This window comes from Physella acuta, unplaced genomic scaffold (genome assembly GCF_028476545.2).
Source record: "Physella acuta isolate Inbredline_101_S28 unplaced genomic scaffold, ASM2847654v3 ptg000716l, whole genome shotgun sequence".
NCBI lineage: Eukaryota > Metazoa > Mollusca > Gastropoda > Physidae > Physella > Physella acuta.
This window is the reverse complement of record NW_026732234.1, coordinates 303,651-322,055: the sequence shown is the minus strand read 5'-3', so window position 1 is coordinate 322,055 and position 18,405 is coordinate 303,651. Positions and strand designations below refer to the sequence as shown.

Below are 18,405 nucleotides of genomic sequence, written 5' to 3'. Positions count from 1 at the left end.
TTAAGAAATAACTTAAATAATTGCTATAGGATACGTTACTTTTTAAGCCTAGCGACATCTATATCTATAAAGGCAGTGGGATATGTTTGTTACTTTAACCCTGAATTTGTTAGGGTATATGCAGGCAAATATCAGAGGAATTGCTCTTGAAAAAAGTGGCCTATTAACATTCAATCCAGCGGAAAATTATATCTATCTCAGTAATAGTGTTTAAAATAACCGAAGCACATATTAAAATACAAAATTCTCATGTAATATATTAAGGGTTGATAATGGAACGGAATTGTGTCAAGAATTTAAACTTTAACAACCCTCATTCTTTAACAACATACAACTAAAATATTTGGAGAAAAGAGAAATTCCGTTAAAAATGATACCAAGTCGTTTTCAAATAGCTATGAAATGTAACCAATTACGACTAATAAATAATACATGCTTCATGGCGATATAAACAAATAAACCGTTAGCGATCTCCCCGAAACTTTCACGAATATTCTAATATAACACTACGGGGATGGCAACTCGGATGTAGACATGATTTTTAATACATTTTTAATCACTTAAACTTTTAAAAATAGAATAGAATCTCGAAGAAAAAATAATTGCGCACCAAGTAAACGCCAAAGAGTGTGTTATAATGAGGAATATTATTAGTACTTTAGAAATCTATATGCAAATTTTGAGAAATCGAAAAAAAAAGCGTAAATTACTACTTCAGGTCAGCAGAAATAACTCAAAAAGTTGACAGAAGGCAGATAATTAAATATTTTACTTAAATGTAAAATTGCATTTATTTATCTGAAACAGTACTCAAGCTATAGGTTTTTAGGAAATTAAAAGTAGAACAAGTTCTACTTTCGGTTACCGAAAATCGCTGAAAAGTTGATACAGAACTACAAATTTGATACAACTTTTTTATATATAAAATTTCATCAACCTAGCTGTAACGGTACTCAAGTTATCGTGTTCACAAACACACATACACACACATACACACACACATTCACACACATACACACACATACGGACAAGAGTGCAAAACTATGTTTTTCCGTCTCAGGGGGGTGTAAAAAGTCAAGATTTGCAAAAATCTCGATTTTTTTTCACGATTACAATACTTTTTCTATACTTCGTATACGAAAAAAACCCACCTATATCACCGTTAATTAAAGCGTTTATTAGTGCGCACTTGTGTACATTTTTAATTCACACTAGACTACCCGTTATCTAGTTAGATAACTGTGGGTTTCGGGGGTCATCCATAAATGACATCATGTCTGTCACTAATCATCACAAAATAACCAGACCCCACATTCAAAAATGCATCACACCTCAGACGTTTTTGTCTTTTAAAAACACTGATTTCGTCTGAGCATGGGTCTGACAACATAATCTTTTCATATGCTGAGGTCACAAAAAACAGGTCAACTCTACTTCACCTGCCCAGTGTCCTCCCAACTCAGACATGTTTTTGTCTGTGAAAACACAGATTTTGGCTGAGCGTGGGTCTGACCACACTATCTCTTCATATGTTGTCGTCACAGGTGAACTTTACACCTACCCAACACTACTTCACCTGCCCAGTGTTCCGCCAAGTCTGAGACAACATGTTTTATCTTTTAAAAAAATATTCCGGCCGAGCATGACTCTGACCACACTATCCACGTTATATACTGAGGACAAAGAAACAGGTGAACTCTACATCACCTGCCCTGTATCTCGCTAAGTTCCAATAGACAATAGGTCATTAAATAATTGTAGTGTTTTAGTTTAGATTTGAATATATTTTCAGATCTAGATAGCTTTATTTTATTAGGAAGATTGTTCCACAAATTAGAACCAGAGTAGGCAAAGCTATGTTTTTGGAAAAAAGTTGTATATGGGAATGGTAAATTAAGACGACGATTTAATTTTATGTTAAAAGAAAATATGTCTGATAAGTAAGAGGGGGCTGTTTCGTGGAATATTTTATATAAGAAAATTGATTTAGTATATATTATTTTTTTTAATGGAAGTATTTTAGTTGTAAGAAAGGAATCCAGAATACTAGACAAGACAGAAACCAGTTTTATAGCCCTTTTTTTTAAAGATAGAAGAGGACGCTGCTTAGTTATAAAGCTGCCGCTCCACACTACAGAAGCATAATCCAACCTAGATTGAATAAAAGCTTTATAAAAAACTAGCCTGCTCCTATAGTCGAGAAAGTTCTTTATCCTTGCTAATTGAAAAGTTGTCTTTAATAAGGACATTCTTAACAAATGAATATGATCGGACCAAGTGAGGTTGTGATCTATAACCAATCCTAAGCATTTGTAACTATCAACCTGTTCAATGTTTGTATTGTCTATAGTAATGCGTAATGCGGTGGATGGAAGACGAAGGCGTTTCTGATGAGTTGTAATAAACATTGACTTGGTTTTATCGGGGTGAAGTTTCATTTTGTTAAATTTTGTCCAAGTAGCAAGCTGATTGGCACACGTTTGAAGTTTGTAACTGAGTGACTCAGCACTGTCTGCAAAGACATGTAAAGAAGTATCATCAGCGAACATCTCGCACTGACCAGCGTCAATGTGTAATGGAAGATCATTAATGTATAAAGAAAAAAGTAAAGGACCTAAGATTGAGCACTGTGGAACCCCTATATTGACATATTTCTGTGAAGAGATGGTATTAAGGTGAAACACGCGTTGAGATCGGTTAGATAAAAAGGAGTGAAGTAACCTAACTGTAAAGTCGTGGAATTTGTATGGAATTAGTTTTTTTAAGAAGTATGGTGTGATCAATAGAATCAAAGGCTTTTCTGAAATCGACGAACAGCGAGCCACAGAGTAGGTTTTTGTTAATATTTTTAAGCCAGTTTTCATTCATCTTAATCAGAGCAGTGTGACAAGAATGAAACTTTCTAAACCCAGACTGATTACTATGGAAAAGCTTGAGCTTTTCTAGGTAGTTTGACATGCATTTGTTTATATGTATTTCTAGTGGATTGGAGAGGAAAGAAAGTATAGAAATTGGCCTGTAGTTATTAGCATCTTGGATGTTACCTTTTTTGTTTAGTGGTATAACCTTAGCATGCTTAAAATGTGTCGGGTAATAATGCTTGGCAATACAGAGGTTATAGACATAGGTTAAAACTTCGGAAATTATTGGAGCTGAAATCTTCTATACTTTATTAGAGATATCATCAAACGAAGTTGTTAAAGACGGTTTAAGAGATCTTCGGCTAACATATACTTCATGAACAGTGAGAAGCGGAATGATCAGCTCTGTCCTACCACGGTTAGCAGAATTACAAAAAATTTTAAGCTCCTCACTGATTGTGTAATCAGCATCTGTGTTGAGCGCTACAGATGATATAAAATGATTGTTAAAGTCATCAGCAGATATCTGGCAAAGTCCAGCTGTATTACATGTGCGTTTTTTTTCTAATTATTTGATTTATGGCAGTCCAGATAGATTTGGAATTAGGTTTGCCTGACAGCAGCTTATGAAAATACTCCTTCTTCGACCAACGCACGAGCAGTTTGACATAATTTCGCTGCCTACAAAAGTCCTCAGAAGTTCCATAACGTTTAAGCCAGTCTCTTTTATTAATTGCAGATTCGATATTGTTGTTAAACCAAGAAGGTTTGTATGTAGTCTTAACCATTTTAGAGATTTTAGGAATATGTTTGTCATATATAGTATAGAAAATACGCAGCCATTCAGAAATGGCTAGATCGGGACAATTATAATTGTATACATTGCAGAAGGGGGCAGCCAATAAATCCGAAAGAAAAAGATTTTCATTAAATTTTCTAAAAGAGCGATAATTTATAGTTATGTGTTGCCGCGAAGGTACGCATAATCTTTTTGTCGAAAAAGTACAACAAACAGGGAAGTGGTTACTAACACCACAATAGGGGACACAGACCTCTATTAGGTTGCAGTCAGGTGATGCATAGATGTGGTCAATTATTGTACTTGATTTATCATTAACCCTGGTAGCCGTGTGCACAAATTGTTTTAGATTCAGAGAATCAACAATATCTTGCCAATGTCCTTGAGGTTTTAATAAATTTATATTAAAATCTCCCAATATGATATATTCATTGGTAGTAGATAAAACGGTATCCATCATGGAGCAAAAACGATCATACCAATCCATGTTTTCGCAGGGATTTCTATAAAGGAAGCAAATTAAAATTGCCGGATGGTGTTTGATTTTTCCCAGTTCAATCCATATACATTCTATATTGTCCGTTGACAGCTCCTTCCTGTACTTGAAACGAATTGAGGAGTGGACATAGACACAAAGGCCAGTTTCTTTGTGTAAGGATGGGTCTCGGCATATTAGGTTATAATCAGAGACGGATATCTCAACATCATTTATAAAAGATTGTAATCGAGTTTCAGAGAAACCAAAGATATGGAAAGGATTGTTGGAATTGTTTAAAATTTTTAGAACTCCATGGTGTTTATTAAATATGTGTAAAATATTTAAATGGCCCAATTTTAGCCCACTTTGTGAGGGCCAGGATGATGAAAATAGACAATGCATAAAGATAATAAAATATCAATGAATAAGAGATGTTATAAAAAAAATCAATATAATGAACTAATTAAACAGAATCAATATAATTGTCTTACAATTACACACTTTGTCACCCAATAAAACACTCGCTGCTCTTCACACTGCCTTATTATCTTTCTCTCTCTCTCTCTTTCTCTCTCTCTCTCTCTCTCAAAATAAATACCTATATATATATATATATATATATATATATATATATATATATATATATATATATATATATATATATATATATATATATAAATGTACAATAGTATCAGTATGTATTATAATTAAAATAATACCGTGAGCTAAACTAGTAAATAGTAAGTGAAAAAGTTAGGTTCCAGGAAGGCGCTTAAGCGACAACATTAGAGCTTGATGAAGCAACAAAGGGCTAAAGCCCATTAAGTGATGTAAGCCTGGGCTAGAGTTCAATTGATCTGAAGATATTGTTGGAAGCATATCAACAGTCGAAACCAAATCAGCCTTTGTACCTTTTACGTTTGAAAGTTGCACATGGTCTTTATCTGTTAAGCTGACGGCTCTTTGGGGATACTTTATATTTTTAGCGATAATACTGCTTCCAATTTTAGTTAAATGAATACTGTCACTGTACAAGCGTTGTCTCGGGGCACCTGACTTCGCAGTAAAAAAAAAGGTGTATTGTTTATAAAACAGTATTTATAACTAATACAGAAAGACTGTAAAAATCTATTATTTAATTCTATCAAGTGCCTACCCTTGCCCCGACATGGGGGTACGATGGATGAGTTGGGTTGTTGCGTTGGGAAATTTGTGAGTGATACTTCTCACAATTTCTAGCATATTAGCTTGTGACAGTCTGACGTTTGATAGACTGTCGATGACACCAAAATGTAAGGTTACAGTTGTGGTACTAGAGTCACGTGATCGGCTACTAATAATGTCCCTAATTTTATCAAAATTTGCCCCAGACAGCGCTATTACCGATACACGCTCGTAATGATCCGTGGCCATTATATCAGGATGGAGACCTTTAAGTGCAGAGTAACTAAGGATCAAATGGTGTTTTGTTGTTTGTTTGGTGTAGGGGGCGGCGACATATTGTGTGCTATCTCTATTAGTGCCGTAGTGAGTAGAGCGTTGGACAACTGGGACATGGACAGCCTTGACCGTTGGGACGCTGTATTGTGTAGAATCACTTTTAGTGCGTGGTCGTTGCAGGGTGCTGGGACTCGAATGTTCCGATGGTTTGGATAAACGCGCTCTGTCTTCACGTTGTGTAATTTTAACAGGGATTGGGAACGGAGCTTCTTGCATGATGCCTGCCGATGTGATTTTTGTTTCATTTATTAGTTGTTGATTATCCTCACTTGTTGAAGTGTATATTGTGCTGCAAGAGGGATTCTTGGTTGTGAGGAGTTTCTTTGGTGACGCAGAAATATTTTCTTGATCAATCAAACGCTTCTTAATGTTGACGTGTATATCTTTGCAGCTATGCACTTCATTAGATAGTCTCTTGACTTCGTCCCTTAAGAAAGCGTTTTCGACTCGGAGTTGTTCTAAATGGCTGTTAAACTGCAATTTCTCCGCTTTAAAAGCTTTTTAACACACGTGATCTCATTAAGAATAAACGATCTTAAGTTATTTTCCAGTTGTATGGTTTGATGAAATGATATTTTTGGACTAAGCAAATCAGTTGGTTGAGATAGGTTTGATGAAAATGTATAGTTATTTATAGGTGTTACACAATCTAACGGGTTGGTATTGATCGTAACCTCTGCACATTGATTGTCACTGTTGGAAGCGGACATAATCATGGGCCGTGAAATGGGTAGCTCCAATTCTCTGGGTGGGGACAGTGAAGGTGGTGGTGACAGTGATAGTGGCGGCGACATGGGTAGAGGCATGTCGATAGCTTTGTCTGTTGTAATGAGGTTATTTAGAATACAGCAAAATTCCGAATCCACCCAGACACAACGTTAGATTTTCCCTGTACCATAATTTTGTTATTCGTGTGGTACAGATGGACAGGCAGCCCTGGTAATTTATAAATATCTTCAACATTGGCGCCATCATCATCCCTTCTTTCCTCAATAACATTAGCATATTTTGTCTTGATGATTCTTTTTACCTTTCCATAGCTAATTGAGTTTCTAAAAGCAATAATAACGCATTGTCCTCCATCTTTCTTTTTAAAATGAATATCATCCGCTGCACAAATGTTAGCAATCTTTTTAGATATAGCTTTTTCTTTATTTAAACGATACTTCTTAGCTCTGCTGCTCTTGGTGACAACGCCAGACCCTAACATTTTCACCCACCAGTAAAATTAAAATATCATGCTGACATCAGCAGAAATAGATTAAATAGAAAACGAATCATCAGTAGAGCTACAACAGCTAAGAATATAGATATCCGGTTTACATTTTAACAACGGATGAGACAATAAAATAAAAACATAAAATATCACAATAAGAACCGGCCAGTTAATTAGTACTAAACTACATACTCAACCCTAATGGATGAGTAATACTTCCCTTAGATTTTTTTGGATTTAATAGTGAATAAAAACACTAAAACTATGAAAGAAAGTTGACAACAATTCCGGAAGTAAACAAGTTGATTATAGTTCTAGATTCTAGATGTAGAATTCACGTTAAATCTGGATCTAGATGTAGAATTTAGATCTAGAGTCTACGTTGAGTCTACATCTAGATCTAGAACCTAGATAGATCCCATGCATTCTCGAATTAGATGATCATTGAAGCTAAACAAAGATTTATATCAAATAATTAAGGCCTAAAATAGATTCTAGATGTAGAATTTACATTAAGTCTAGATCTAGAATTTACGTTAAGTCTAGTGACCTCGATTTAGATCTAGATCTAGATTCAAAACTTTTTCTTCGTTCGACAGCTAATCTGCAGATCTAGAGAAATGTATTGTATAATAAAATAAAAAGAAGTGTTAAAACATTGATAATAGCGTTGAAACGTAGTAAAAATAGGAAACGGACGTATTGTTAAAGTTATAGCCGACAGAAAATTAGTTTAAGAACGCGTTAAACATCTGAATCGGCAACTAAATCTTGGATTGAAGCCGCCATTTATTGTACTAAAAAGTAAACAAATTATGTGACGTCACTATTCCCACAAAGTAAAGTCAATGTTTTAAACTTTTAAAATTAATGTCGTTAATCTATCTATGAATAAATCAATAAATTAATTAACCTCTTTAAATAAATTTGTGATTAACAGTCTGTCTGAAAACAAAAATTGTTCTCTACCTATATACTATTATACAGCTCTCCACATAGTGCAGATTTTCTCCAGTAGCCAATCAGAAAAAAAAAACACAACAAAAAACAAATAAATATTCAAACATGTAAACAAACTTGAGTTTTAGTAGTATATAGATTGGCTATTTACTTTAAACAGCACATTGCAAATAAGTTTTAAAACAGCATTTGATTGGTTAAAGATCTTTAACACTACTAATCGTTGAATGACAGTTTCGACAGAAGGCCTTTGTCTTTTAAATATAATGTTGAAATAATAAATCTCCATAAAACTTAAAGTAGTTGTTTAATGGCATTGCCACAAAAATAATTACATCATCGATACTCAATAATAAAGTCATTACCGCCTTATTCATTGGTCTAATATTAAAATTGGTCTGCATGCAGAGTTGCTTTCAGGCATCTCTTTGGGTGGGGGGGGGGGGGGAGGGCCGAACGAAATACAATTTGCATAGAAATATATACTTTTTGTCCGGTGTCAGGCCCCTTCCCCCTGAGAATTTAATCCGCCCGAATCCCCCACCCAAAAACAAAATAATTTTATTAGGGGCGGACTAAATTTCCCGGGGGAGGGGGGCGGACACTGGTAAAAGTATTTATTTTCTATACAATTTGTATTTTGTGATAGGGAGCGGTAGATGTTCTTCGACCCCGCCCTCCCCTCCGCCGAAGAGTTACCTGAAAGAAACTCCGAATGCAACTTTTGTCCAGTTTGAGCTTAAGTGCAAGGTTAAGGGGTAAGACTACGACTATATTTAGTATGAATGTGCAGTAACTACGTGTAGATAACGGTTAAATCCAGTTTAAATGCTGATTCTGGATAAAAGCCGTTTTCAGTGACATTTTTCATTTCTGGTAGAATTTAAACTTAAGGCGGTGATTTTGGTTTTGGTTTCGGTTTAGAGAAAAATACAACACATCAACCTAGCGCCCGTTGTATTTCTTTATCAATGGGCCATTTATCTAGTATTAAAATAAAAATCGATTGCGGTTTGTTTACCGTTCATCAGATTGCCATGAAACTTTGGGGAGTTAATTAGAACAATCCAGGAGCGGTTTCTTAAAAAAAATATGTTTTTAAAATTACACAAGGCGGCGCCCCGTGAGGGTGAGATTTTTCTCACTATATAGTATATAAAAATAAAAGTCGGATCCAGTTTGACACCATTCACGCAAGTGCCATGAAAATTTTGGGAGTTGAGGAGAATAATCCCGAGAAGGTTTCTGCGAAAAAAATTTTTCTTATGGGCGGTGCCCGGAAAACTGCGATATTCTTCAATACATGGTTTTGGCGCCCAAAGTTCCTGAGCTGCTATCGTATCACTTGGTATCCGTTAATTGGGCGTCCTGCATAGCGGGTAAAGGGTACTTCTATATTCAGTGTTTAAACGTCAGCAGGCACAGCCGCAGGCGCCCCAGCTATTGCTTGGCATGAAACGCCCCGGACTCCTCTGTTCGTTTTTTAAAAAGACTATACACTATGGACACACGATGGGCAACAATAATCGTTGACTATAACGAATCAAGCGCTTGCTCCGGCGCCCATGCGGGTTGCGATTTGGCGCCTACGTTCTTTTTTAAAAGATGAGGTTTTAGAGTCTCTCACTAAATTAGGCGCGTCCGCCGGCACACCGACAGGGTGCGTTTGCGCCCTGTGCTATCCTATCTATATATATAATTCTCCTCTTCGAGCCGTTAGAAAACAAGCTGCAAACGCTCTCCCTACCTCCCCACCCCTACATGGTTTTAGTGAGCTGTGTTCACTCTAAATGTTTACAAGCAGAGCCAACGATTTTAAACGTAGGGGGGGGGGGAGGGGGGGGGGAAGGAAGGGGGGGGGGTTTATGGTCCTTAACGAGCTACTTATAGTGTTTTAAAGAAATATTTTCAGTGTCAGCGTTGGTACTGTCGAATTCACAAATTATGAATTATTGAAAATTAGAAACAACTAAATAGCGGCGTATGTTATGCCGCGGGCCGGCTCGTTAGCTTTATGGCGCCTACGACATTCGGGGCCGTACGCGGCGTACATGCGGTAGTGTAATTGTGGGCTCCCGATAGTGCTCCTCTACGTCCCTAACACATAAGCGGTGAGTAATTCACGTTGATATTACGGCGATTGATTAACGAACTAAAATTCTTCATGAGTCAAGTAACTAATATCTGTAGCAAACACGTTATAACAGCTATAATTTGTTCCCAAACATTAACGTCCACAAAGATCTGCAGGTTAAAAAAAATAACTTGGTTAGCAAAGGGGAAAAATATTAATAAACAAGATTTTTCTGAAATCCTGCTGACAAATTTAAACAGTAACACATTTAAATAGGTAAGTAAAATTATAAAAACACTACACCCGTTAATCAAGTCTAACAATTTCTAACATTTAAAACATACTGTTTTTATACACGCACAGGAAATTTTGCTTACGGCGTAGGATATACAAAAATAAAATCATACCCCGGATACCACAGCGTACCAAATAAGCATATTTTACTGCAACATTTTAAAGCCGGTTTGGTATGTTATATTAAATTTATCAAGGAAACACACGATAAAATAAAGGTAACAAGCTGGATATATTTCCAACGACACTTAAAATATCTAGTTGGCAGAGAATGAGCAGCGAAAAACGTAAATGATGTAATTAATGTCTGTTTAGTTGCGGTCATCCCAATAGGCCATCTGAAGGCGAAGAAAAATGCGTGCTAAGTAAAGTTATAGTTCATTAAATAACATAAAATTGTTCGTGTAAATACAGCTTTGGAAATCTCTGAATTTGCACTAAAAATTATATCAATATCCGTTTGTTTAAGCTTTGAATAATGTAAAATACGGCTTATGAAGTTAATAAATATAAATAGAGTTTTGAATTATTATAATTTTAAAACTTCAATAGATGAGGGAAAATGCATTAAAATTTTTATATTTAATTTCAGATAGTATGCATCAACTAAATTACACCACATTAATGATTTTAAAAATACATACAATTTTCAAAAAGATAGTTGCTCTATTTAAATGAGTAGCAAAATTATAGGCAATGCTTATTTTTAAATTTTAATGTTAATCTGCAATAATACAGATGCAGGCAGTTGCTTCTATATTATACCTCTTATAGGTGGAAAACAATATTCATTAAATTTATGTTAAAACTAGGCATACTGTCTAGCTTCGCTTAGGTTTTCAAAAAAAAAAGAAATTGAATGATTAATTAATAGGTGATTGGCTGCTATGTTAAATGCTTAGGACCTATATTTATACAGATGAATAATTGTAAGTTACCCAAATATTGATGTAATATTCGCAAACTTATTACTCGCAAGGTTATTAGAACTGCAAGGGCTTTCTTAATAGTATCAATCAAATATTATATTAAATTACTTTCGCAATCAATTTTTACAATTTCACTACAATGCAAAACTTAATTTATAACAATATATGTATTTAAACAATGCTATACTTTTTTATTTTGCTATATTTTTGCTTTATTTTGCTATATATTTTTTTTTACTTAAAAAGAGTATACAAAATATTTAAAAAAATTATTACATTAAAAAGTTACCTCCCCTGTTCATAGACCAAATGACAAAATTTCGTATAGTGAGAATTTCAATCGCGGTCATTTTTAGCCCTCTTCGAGGGCTTTGAGTCTGGCCAACAGTTTTTCCATACGGCCTAGTCATCTATAGAGGTGTATACAAAAAATTAGCCAGATATACAAAGAGTAAGTACCCTGAAATCTTTGTTAAAATTATCCTCTGTTTTTCCCATAAAATACAAAGATTATATAGGGAAATGCGACTGGTCAGTTTTGACCCGTTTCCCGATTTTTCCCGGACATGGCGAGTTTTTTGTGACACCCCAAAGCGTTCTCCTACCACCTCACGAAATTTCAAGGGGGTCGTCGGAGGAAATTTTTTTCGTAATAGAGCTCATATAAAGAGAAATTCACTCGCGGTCACGTTTTAGCCCTCGTCGAGGGCTTTGAGTGTAACCGACAGGTTTGCCCTACGGCCAAGCCATTTACCTATAAGCATGCCAAACATTAGCCAGGTGTACAGAGGATAAGTGCCCTAAAATCTGTTTTGAAATTACCCTCTGTTTTTCTCATAAAATACAAAGATTATATAGGGAAATACAACTGGTCAGTTTTGACCCCTTTACGAAGTTTTCCCAGATATACCGAGTTTTTTGTGACACCCCAAGGCGTTCTCCTACCACCTCACAAAATTTCAAGGGGGGTCGTCGTAATATAGCCCATATAAGGCGCCGGTCAGTCGAGGTCAGTTTTGACCCCCTCTCTGTGGACTTTTCGGCAAACCGTCACCGGCTCTTGTGTTCTAGCGCCCCCAGGCACCATCGTGCCAAATGGGACGCGGCTGCGGCGCCGGGAAGTGCTTTATATATATAGATTTATGGCTTTTACACTATATGAAGTGACCTCAAAGACCGTTTTGTGTGATTAATCTTCGCTGATCTTATTTTTTAGACCTAATGAGCTTGGATTGTTTAATTTTTTTTACATAGTCAATATTATATCTCTATTTTAGTTTTAAATTCAAACCAAATGATAAATTTAACTAAACGTATAGGATAGCAAAACAATAACATCAAGATATTTTTATAATTCAAATCAAACAACTAATTTCTTGCGATATGTTTTGTTCGTGAGATACAATATCCTAGTGAAGTTTGTCTTTTCAACTAAAATAAAACTAGTGTGTGTAGTGATGATTTACATCCGCCTTAAGTTAACAACTTTTAAAAAGATCATCCTTACAACATTTATTTACGTTCATTCTGCAATATAAATGACGTTTTTACAAAAATATTTCAACAATGCGGTGGTTGGTGGTGGCAGTGTAAAATTTCTGCACTTTAAGTGCACGACTGTACTGATTGGTCTGTTGAAAATTGTTTGTTGCTGCAGTTATTGTTGGTATACAAAATAAGTGTGGTGTGTGATAGTGTTAAATATTGCATGACTTTTCTTAGTGATATTGATAAAATTGACAATTTTCTCAGACATAATTGAAAAAGCTTTAGAACAATTATTTATAAAAAGAAATTCCTTATGAATGCGTATATTAGTCCAAAAAAGAAAAATATCTCATTTCTTACAGTGGAGTTAATGGTTTAAAAAAATTTTAAGCGTAGTTGATTTAACTAAACAAAACAAGAAATAAATGCAATTAATTTTCCATGTGCTAAAATTAAATAAAATCTAAACAGCATTTGAGTATACTAATCTTGTAAACGAAAAGAGATGTAAATGCAGTTATTGTTGTCTTACAATTGTGTGAACACTAATACAGTTTCTAACAATTAATGCAAAACCTTGAAAAAAAAGACAAATTCTAAAGTCTGACAAACTAGCTGATAAACGGGTAACAAAATATAATCTTCTGGAAAATATGTACCTCGCAAATAAAAATATACTGCTCCACGTCACATAACCTCACCGAAGCGCAGTACACTGTTGAAAGATGGCTGACGAATTGAAGATCCTGATGGTGGTGTTGCGTATTCATACGCCGCTCGCTATGGAGGGTGGGGTCGACATTTTTAAATTTTTTATCCAAGAACAGATTTACGCAAAGATTAGTTTGAAATATGACAACTATATCGAAATCTGTGTTAAATGATAAAATGTAAAATTAAATATTTTTAAAAATCGTTTATATAATTTATGTAAATGTTGTAGGCCTATATAAGGCCACGGAAGGTTTGCTGCGCTGAAGTGTGCGCATTTATGACACCGCGTCGCAATGGCTGAGATCGATGCTGTTGAACTGTGCGCAGTTATGACACCGCGTCGCAATGGTTGAGATCGATACTGTAAGATTTTATGTCAAGTGCAATTTTATAATTCTACTAGGCATGCTGCCCAGCTTCGCTTAGGCTTTCGAAAACATTGAGAATTTGAATGCTTAATTAATTCGCCCATATAAGGCGCCGGTCAGTCGAGGTCAGTTTTGACCCCCTCATCATAGACTTTTCGGCCAACCGGCCCCCGTGTTCTGTCGCCACAGGGCAAGATCCTGCCAAATTTGAAGCGACTGTGGCGCCGGGAAGTGCCCTATCGGGCACCCGACAACTTAGCTTTATAGATCATCTAGATCTAGAATCTCTAGATCTATATGATCTAGAATCTCTAGATCTAGATTATCTAGAATATCTATATCTAGATCAATATCTAGATCTAGAACCTCTAGATCTAGAATCCAAATAGATAAAATAATTTTTTTAAGTTTAGGCCGAGAAAATCGTATTGTATACATTTCATAGCGTACATAGCTCTAAATCATATTTGAATGAAATAGTTCATTTCTTTTTATTCTAAACTCCAAAGATGACGTCATCAGTTTCATGACGTCATCAGTTTTGTGCTCTTTTTTAAGTGTAAGACGTCATTGTTAAATGCGTTATTGTCCCAAGTTTAAACACTTTTCCGGTTGCATAAATAATACTGTTTCTCAACATTCGAATACGCCTTTATTTTTTATTTTTCTTCTTTAAATAAAATTGTGGTTATACATTTAAAACATCTAACATATTATTTTCAACAAAAGTCCGTATAAAGGTATCCATATATCGCTGCCGATTCTGACGTGATGTCCGGCGAAAATATTTTGCGGACAGACAGAGAGAGAGAGAGAGAGAGAGAGAGAGAGAGAGAGAGAGAGAAGAGCGCACATGGCCTTTTATATATTAGGATTGTTAAACAAAAGTAAAGTTGTTCAAGGAATGATATTAAACGACAGGATGATAAAAAAGAAAACCATCCAAGTAAATAATTTTATATTGTTACGAAAATAGGGCAAATAAAATAGTAGCCTACCTATAGTTGGTCGATTTTATGCTTTAGGTTGTATATCAAGTGTTCGTTTGTTTTTACTACTAGACACTCAAAATACATTTCTATTTATAGCAGGCTTAATTTGATTACAGGTTTTAATTTTGTTTCACATGGAACTGAAACAATTTTAAATTTAGAAAAGTAACTTTCGATTTGCAGCCCCCCCCCTCCCCTCGAAATTTTCATTTGCACCTCCTTCAAACTTACAATTTGGCGCCCCCTAAGGTCGGCGCCCGTGGACATATGTCCCCCCTCCGCCCCCCTCCTCTCGCTACGCCTCTGGATTTGATAGGTCAGTTTGTATTTTTATTATATAAAATTGAATGTAAGATTTTAATGAAAAAAGTTGGTCGAGGTTTCAAAGAATTGTTATCTAGAAGCAACAACATATAAATTAACATTTATAACCGAGACTGCTAAAATATAGAGGTGATTAGTGTACCATGTCTGATGAAGACGAAGACAGCGTCTTGTTTAATGTTGTAAACTATTTTTCTCACTATACAAAACACTCGTTTGAACAAACTCTGCCAAGAAAGCATTTAAATAGTTGTAGTTGTAGTTCATCGTTATTCTCCTAACTTATGTGGTGGTGATAAGACCATAAACCTTGAAGAATTCATAGACAGATCTAAACAAGTTAATAAAAAGTCTAGTGACAATTTAAGCGTAATTTCCTTATGTTATCCATAACAATTTTAAATCGAGATAAATCATATATTCAGCAAATAAATAATGCAACACAAGTAGTTTTAATAATTCAAAACAAAATAGCCCGTAGCTCTGTCGTAGCGTAAAGCACACACGGGGACAAAACAAAAGACGTATAATGCTGGGGTGCGTTCAAGCTACTCCTCCCCCCGAGGTAGGTAGACAACCAAGCGTACATTGAAACGCATAGGTCTTAAGTTATGCCAACTACGCCATAATGTTGACCGACGTTGTTATTGTAGATTCGTTTTTTTTTAGTTTTAGTTTTTCTGGCTACTAGCATGCGCAATTTTCTATTTTAATTGCAGAAACTAGGACACTACTTTTTCTCATTGACGAGAATGGTTGACGAAAAGTTTTACTCGAAAAATGAAAACAATTAATATATACATTATTTATTTAAAGATTGGTTCCACGAGTTATCTTGTATATAACAAGAAATATATATCTCACTTGAACGTAAATACTGATTTTGTGTCTGATCTATATACTGATGCGTTTTCAATATATTTTAAGTGCGTTTTTATTTGCTATATAATAAAGATTGATCAGAGTTTCATTGTGATAAATGTTTAGAAAATCACTATGTATTATATGTTTAAACCTAAAATCACAAACTTTGTTAAAAAAATAACGTTTTAATAAAACTTACCGATTAATCAAGAAGTAAAACGTTTTGTTATACTTTACAAAAGCGTCGTGAGTTGTAGAATATGAATTAATATTACCCGCAGGATTGCAGATCCGCTTGCGGTGGCTGCACATTTATACAGCGCCCCCTTGTGGGGAATGGCCTATATTGAATTACAAACACTGCTGACTGTTGTCGACCAATCAATGACGGTACTACATTGCTTTATAAAATGTTGTCCTCCCTTTCCACCCCCCCCCCCCTCCAATCGATGAAATCCATAGCAAATCTTGCGTCAGATATAGAGGAACGGTAATAATTTAAAATTGATTATTATTGGCATCAAAGTACAACAGTTTAAACTTATAATAGAACTGATTAATTTATTGATGAAAATGTTAAAGAATTGTTTTTTTCAGTTTGAAATACAATATAGTAAACGATATTACTCATATTCTCATACTTCCTTATCCCATTCCGGTTCTCCATTTTAATAGTAACTGACAAGGATAACCCTGTTACTACTCGAATCTTTGTTGTTCTTCCTCCTAGTGTAACTCTTTCAATTTTTCATCCTCTTCGAATCTTCGACTTTTTCTTCTTCATCTAACAAAGTTACCGAGTTACGCCCCTTCGTAGCCAAAGTAAATACACATAACACTCACAATAACATACTCGAAGAAAAGTAGGCCTTATGTGATAGAATAACCGAAAGAATAGCTATGCTATGAGAATCGGAGACCAGTTCTAAAATCTAAAAAGCCTAAAGCTAAAAATTTGATAATTTGATAATTTAAAATCACATTCTAATAAACCAACGTGTTTTATAAAAGTTTGGTCAGAAACATACCTACTATTTTTTATAGCCCGATTCCATTAAAAGAGTAATCTCAACCTTCAAAGTTATGAATGCGTTACCAATCCAATATTCTTAGATGTGCGGCATTGTTTTCTAAAACTGGGTTATTTAAATGTAAACAATGCCTGCGCTAAGTTTATTGTATCGTATTTGTCGGAGCATCGGTTTGCATACACTACCGCCTAGCACACCCCAGGGCGTGCTGTATGAAAGCATTGAGTTTAATTGATTAATCTCCGTAATAGTGAGGTAGAACACACTTATATATATATATATATATATATATATATATATATATATATATATATATATATATGTTACGGTCAAAGCCCGAAGTCGGCCAATGCTAGGATTGGCCGGCCAATCCGCGCATTGGCCAATATTGCCTCCCATAGGTCGGTCAAAGTCCGAAACTTTGCTTGATTTCGGCCTTTGGCCGGCCAATCCGCAGACTGGCCATGGTGGACCGGCCAAAGTCTTAATTAGAAGATCATCTTGCTAGGGACGACCGGCCAAAGTCCGAATTAGAAGATCATGAGCAGATTTTTTTTTATGCCGTAAGGATCATGAAATTAAGTCTTTATTGATTATTAATTAAAGTAAATGACAGAAGCATTCAAATTTTTTATTGTAGTATAGTCTCAATCTATCAATATCATCATTTGTTAGAACAAGTTGAACTTTTATGTGATTTAGAATGATATAGCAGCTTGTTATTTTTACACTTGTGCACTTAGTTGTGCAATTGCAGCGAGTGTAGCCTTGGCACCCAGTCAATGATTGTGAAGATGCGATGGTTCGTAGTGAATTTTCCTCAGTGTCAACTGACGACAATAAGAGCAGTTTTACATGAAGAATTGAAAACTCACTACTAGCATACAGTTGTTTTAGAACACCATGTTCCGTTCCTAATTTGTAGAAACCGCCCTCGACGCTCATGACAACTGCAATCACGCTTCGGGGATCACCGTGACCTCTGTCAACATCTGGAAAACGGATGCGTACATTGTAACCCACTTCACCATCTTTAAATTTTGTATTTGATGTTTTAAGCATCTTAGCACCTTGAGTTTGCAAGCCAGTATGAGCTGCTGATCTGTGTTCCATGATGTCTTGTTTGTTGTGACACAATCTGCAGGTAATTTTCCCTCCGTACCCTTCGTCTGCTTCATTGAGTATTCCACAAATAGCATGGACATCGTTGCCACAGGATCCAAAAGAATGAGCTGCACTACAATATTTTTCACAAACTATATAGAATCTGTTGGCAACATTATTGTCACGCAACTGGTCTGGGCATTCTGCCATGCCAGTAGATGTGTTAGCTGAGGATGTCGTTGCATTTATGGCAACCTCCATTTCTTGTTCAATGTTCTCACGATCTTCCTCAGTAACTATTTTATCGAGAGCCCATATATGGAAACTAACATGGATTTACATTTTTTTCTTTTGACAGCCATCTGCTATGTCTGTCTCATGGTCTGACTGCCCTTTTGATCCATGTCGA

At 35.4% G+C, this 18,405-nt stretch overlaps 1 protein-coding gene across 2 annotated transcripts in view; it reads right to left on the bottom strand.

Moving 5' to 3' along the window:
• LOC131949831 (ankyrin-1-like) overlaps positions 1–16,230 on the bottom strand; it is a 37,914-nt gene extending 21,684 nt beyond the window's left edge. The window contains exon 1 of one of the 2 annotated variants that reach the window (XM_059311835.1): positions 16,061–16,230. In XM_059311835.1, coding sequence (XP_059167818.1) covers positions 16,061–16,173 — 113 coding nt within the window. In that variant the 5' untranslated portion in view covers positions 16,174–16,230. Of the gene's footprint in view, positions 1–13,258; positions 13,311–16,060 lie in introns of those variants that run through there. The other variant, XM_059311836.1, reaches the window with a different exon arrangement.
• Positions 16,231–18,405: the final 2,175 nt, after the last annotated feature.